Raw genomic sequence first — 3,240 nt, forward strand, 5'->3', positions numbered from 1 at the left:
ATGGCTCATTAAGAGTGATGAATATACAATCTGCTTCAGTGAAATCACATCAGGTACAAGTTTAAGAAGTCTCAAATGCCTGAATTTTCCATGTAGGCAAAAGCATCTGAAAGTAGCAAGTAAGGACAACAAGGGAAGTTGTTTTGCCTCCCTTGTGAGGTTTAGGAGATGGAACAGATCTGAGCTTGATCTCATAGAGCTGGAACAGATCTCAGATTTTGGTTGAGCAAAAGCATAGGAAAGAAACTGGTTAAAACCAAGGTATTTTTAAATGCCCATTTAACAGACAATGAGAGATGAAAGCTCCTGAAGTGGCCTCTGAAGAGGAGTCTGGTAGTATCCTGAGCAGTTGACATCTCTCCCCCGTTACTATGCCAAACCTTCCTCTGCCAAAAATAGGTCATAACCTACATTTCTAAACTTCTCAAATAACACTTAGGAGGGTCTACCACTAAAAAAACCACATCTGGAACTGTGCCTGGAGTCCTGCACGCTCACAGTTTTGAAATGGGTATAAACTGAGAGAGGGGAAATTTAGGCTAGATATGAGGGAAAAGTTTTCCCTGTGAGGGTGGTGAGACACTGTCCCAGGTTGCCCAGGGAGGCTGTGGCTGCCCCAACCCTGGCAGTGTTCAAAGTCAGGTTGGATAAAGCCTTGAGCAATTTTGTCTGGTGGGAGGTGTCCCTGCCCAGGGCAGGGGATTGGGGCTGGATGATCTCCAAGGTCCATTCCAACCCCTTAACATACTATGAAACTATGATATTATGATGCTATGAATGGGCTAAAGGCTAATCCAAGTTTCAAAAGTTACATATTCATGTCTAATTCAAATAGTTTAACAGTAGAAACATCAGCTTAACAGGTTTCTTTGTCCTGCAGATTCAACCAAAAAGGTCTTTATGAGTCCATCTTTTTTCATACTGAGAACCTGCACCAGAGCATGAAGCTCCTGGTTCTGCCTTACTGTCTGACTGGCATCAAACTCACACAGACCACATCCAGCACACCCTCTGTGCTTTACCTCCAGACACTTCTGAGCAGGGAACAAGCCAAGGGTGATGGCTCAGGTGGGAGAAAAGCACATTTACCTATTTTGATGCGGATGCCACTGACACTCGACTTGCGCCGACTGGCATAGGACAGGAGGATGTTCTGGGGTTTGAGGTCCCTGTGGATGATGCCTTTGCTGTGCAGAATGCGCATTGCTGCTGCAATCTGCTGCAGGAACACTCGGATGGTGTCTTCACTCAGAGTTCCTTTAGCTGGAAACACATTGGCAGGGAAGAAGAATCAGTATCATTATCTATGGGCAAAACGTCGTAGACTTCCCAGTGATCAACAACGAAGACAACTGAATATAGTGAAGTACAATCAAATCATAGTGAATTACATTGAGAATGATCCAATCTCCAGTGTTTTTCTACACATGTATATACTCAACAACACATACACCACTATAGTTTTACACTACCTACAGAACTCAATCATCTGTTCTTAAAGTAGTTTATTCAACTTGCAAATTCTCACCATAATTGCGAAACTTCTCAATCACTATTAAATCCTAAACTCACTAAAAAGGCCAAGGAGCCAAGAAAATAAAAGAACTTCACAAGTTTAGAACATGAAATGTATGCATAATCGTGTCACAACCTGCAGTTATAAAACCTGTTCTTTAAACAAACCATTTTGGGGATGGAGATAAACCTCTCTGCTATGAAATTTTATCCATCATAAAATTTATACTGAAGGGGAAAAAAAATGAGATGTGCTCTTGAAAGTCTCTTCAGAAGGTATTATCTCATCCTGCAGTCTGAAAAAGTACTGAACACAGGAGCTGGATTTCACTGTGTGAGTCTTTCCAAAGACTTTAATGGGAAGGGAATTAGGCTTTTAATATACACAGTTACCATAACAATAGCTGTGCACAAAAAGATTCCTTCAACATACTGGAGGTACAAAGACAAGAGAAGAATATTTCCATCAAGAAAAAAAAAACCAAAGAAGATGAACATCTCTGCTCAAAATTTGGTTTGGAATAAGAATCAATTTGTCAGGATTCTGTAACTTGTATCTTCACTTTGGGCAGAGCCACGTTGAAGGGTAAAATCACTCCTAGGCCAGCACAGCCTCTTTGTTCAAAGCATTATTATGTAAGTCATTCAGTACTTTTAAGTTCACATCTTGAAAAAGAAAGCAGGTGGAATTCAAACACTGCGAGCAGCCCTCAAAATACAATTTTAGACATAGAAATCCTCCCATTTTTCTCCAGGCTGAGCTACAGCTTCTCCCTCATTTACAAATAAGGGAATGTTACATTCAGCTGTGGCAAAAGCATTTTTTGCCAGTGCATTACTACATTCACCCTCAATCCCCAATATTTAAAGCACAAGGAAAGGAACAGCCCAGAGAAACACCAATGGGTATCAGGAATACAGAATATAAACTTCTTTATAGGGAAATATAATCATCAATTACCTTGTAAGTAATCTGCTAAGTCTCCACCATTGCAGTACTGTTAAAAACAAAGGGTGTTATTCAAAACACAAGCACTGAACAACTTGCTATAAAACTCTGCAACCTTCTCATGCAAATCAGATCCCTTCCAGCTGTTTGCCTTAAAACAGCTTTGTCAATTACTTGTAATTAATAGTTGGAGGTGTAACACTTCATCAATACTTGCAGTATCATAAAATGCAATGGAATAATTGATGGAACAAAGTGCTGATAAATTAAGTGGGGCATGGGGTAAGGAAGGATCATAAGCTACTTTTCAGAATTGCTTTTTTAACAAGTGCTGATTAGTTTGCAGCTGTGCCAAGGAACAGTTTTGTCTAAAGACATCTCTAAAATCAGCCAGAAACAAACCTACATGTTAACACATACCTCCATGACCAAAAAGACAGAATTGGGCATTTCCTAAAAGAGAAGGAAAAGAAATCCTATTTAAGAATGTGAGAAGATAAACCCTTCAGTAGCTTCATTAACCAATACAACATGAGATTTTTTTCACTGAGACACCTTATGTTAAAGTCACTGTTTCAGAGCAGCAAATATGGACATTGCCCACCACCAAATATTTCTCATTTTCAGAAACATTCTTATATGTAAAAAAGAAATTATATTCACTAGGCAATATCCTAAAGACTAAAGCAATCATTTCAGAGTATCATACTATAAATAACATCAGTTTCCACTGTGTCAACCCCTTGGGTTTCACCTGGGATGCTCCATCAACACCA

The 3,240-nt window shown here is 39.6% G+C and overlaps 1 protein-coding gene across 1 annotated transcript in view; it reads right to left on the reverse strand.

Moving 5' to 3' along the window:
- ULK2 (unc-51 like autophagy activating kinase 2) overlaps positions 1-2,917 on the reverse strand; it is a gene marked incomplete at its 5' end in the record, with an annotated part of 25,767 nt that extends 22,850 nt beyond the window's left edge. The window contains 3 exons of the mRNA XM_009070626.1: positions 1,090-1,263; positions 2,477-2,513; positions 2,885-2,917. Of these exons, the coding sequence (XP_009068874.1) occupies positions 1,090-1,263; positions 2,477-2,513; positions 2,885-2,917 (244 nt within the window). The remainder of the gene's footprint in view (positions 1-1,089; positions 1,264-2,476; positions 2,514-2,884) is intronic.
- Positions 2,918-3,240: the final 323 nt, after the last annotated feature.

This window comes from Acanthisitta chloris, unplaced genomic scaffold, assembly GCF_000695815.1.
Source record: "Acanthisitta chloris isolate BGI_N310 unplaced genomic scaffold, ASM69581v1 scaffold23412, whole genome shotgun sequence".
Classification (NCBI taxonomy): Eukaryota; Metazoa; Chordata; class Aves; order Passeriformes; family Acanthisittidae; genus Acanthisitta; species Acanthisitta chloris.